Source organism: Monopterus albus, unplaced genomic scaffold, assembly GCF_001952655.1.
Source record: "Monopterus albus unplaced genomic scaffold, M_albus_1.0 scaffold868.1, whole genome shotgun sequence".
NCBI classification, from domain to species: Eukaryota; Metazoa; Chordata; class Actinopteri; order Synbranchiformes; family Synbranchidae; genus Monopterus; species Monopterus albus.
This window is the reverse complement of record NW_018128748.1, coordinates 11,693-12,628: the sequence shown is the minus strand read 5'-3', so window position 1 is coordinate 12,628 and position 936 is coordinate 11,693. Positions and strand designations below refer to the sequence as shown.

Here is a 936-nt window from a genome sequence, read left to right as displayed (position 1 = left end):
GAGCTGACCTGACAGGTGCTTGTGTTTAAGAAGCTCTGAGTTTACTAAAGTTACTATTAAAGTAATGAAACAAAACAAGGTCACTTCACACACCATAAATAAAATACTGTATTTTAAAAAGGATTATGATGTTTCCCTTTATCTCATTATAGTGTAACTGACCACAGATCAGTTTAAAATAAACTTCCTATGAATCGTTTTTGGCCTCCACAGTCCACACTGAGAAACTTTCTTTCTGCACAGTAGCTGCAGGTTTGAGCCACTGGAGGGCGCACTTCACCACGTTAATTCACTGGAACATCAGTGAAACCAAGGATGTTGACTCTCCCTGTTTTCTCTGAGTTTAGACCTGAAGCTGGAAACAGTGTCTCTGTGTCTCCACAAAGAAATGAATTAGTAAGTTGTGTATCAAAGCTTTAGATGGTACCTTGCACCATGAAGACTTTAATCTTTCTGGCTCTTCTGGGAACAAGCCTACACACCGCCACGGCTGGTGAGTTCAACATTTTAAAGTAGGTTGATTTTTTTAACAAAAGTGTACTTTGGAGAGGGGCAGAGCTCCAAATGCAGCCACATCCACTAAAATGCCAGTGTTGTATGTGCACTGTGCCATGTGCAAATTATAGACCTATTCCATTACTTAAGTTTTGAGACAGGTCAGCACTGAACCGGCTCTACACTGTTCATTTATTTTGTGTTTTGATTGTGTATTAACCAGTATATTTTACATAGGTTTGACATAACATTTTCATTTTAATGTATTGAACTTTGTACTTTGTACAGACTGTAGATACTGCGCTCTCTGCACTGCTGTTATTGCACTTCTGGTTAGATAAACTGTTTTTGTTGCCTTTGTTGCGTCCGGTACTTTTAACCATGCTAACTCTGAGACGAGGCAGTCCAAGTATCAAAACAGTGATGATTTATTAAATGAAC

General features: G+C 38.8%; 1 protein-coding gene across 1 annotated transcript in view; it reads left to right on the top strand.

Moving 5' to 3' along the window:
• Positions 1 to 409: 409 nt before the first annotated feature.
• LOC109953624 (major histocompatibility complex class I-related gene protein-like) overlaps positions 410 to 936 on the top strand; it is an 11,855-nt gene continuing 11,328 nt past the window's right edge. Inside the window, 1 exon segment of the mRNA XM_020589103.1 lies at positions 410 to 493. Within this exon segment, the coding sequence (XP_020444759.1) occupies positions 436 to 493 (58 nt within the window). The 5' untranslated portion in view covers positions 410 to 435.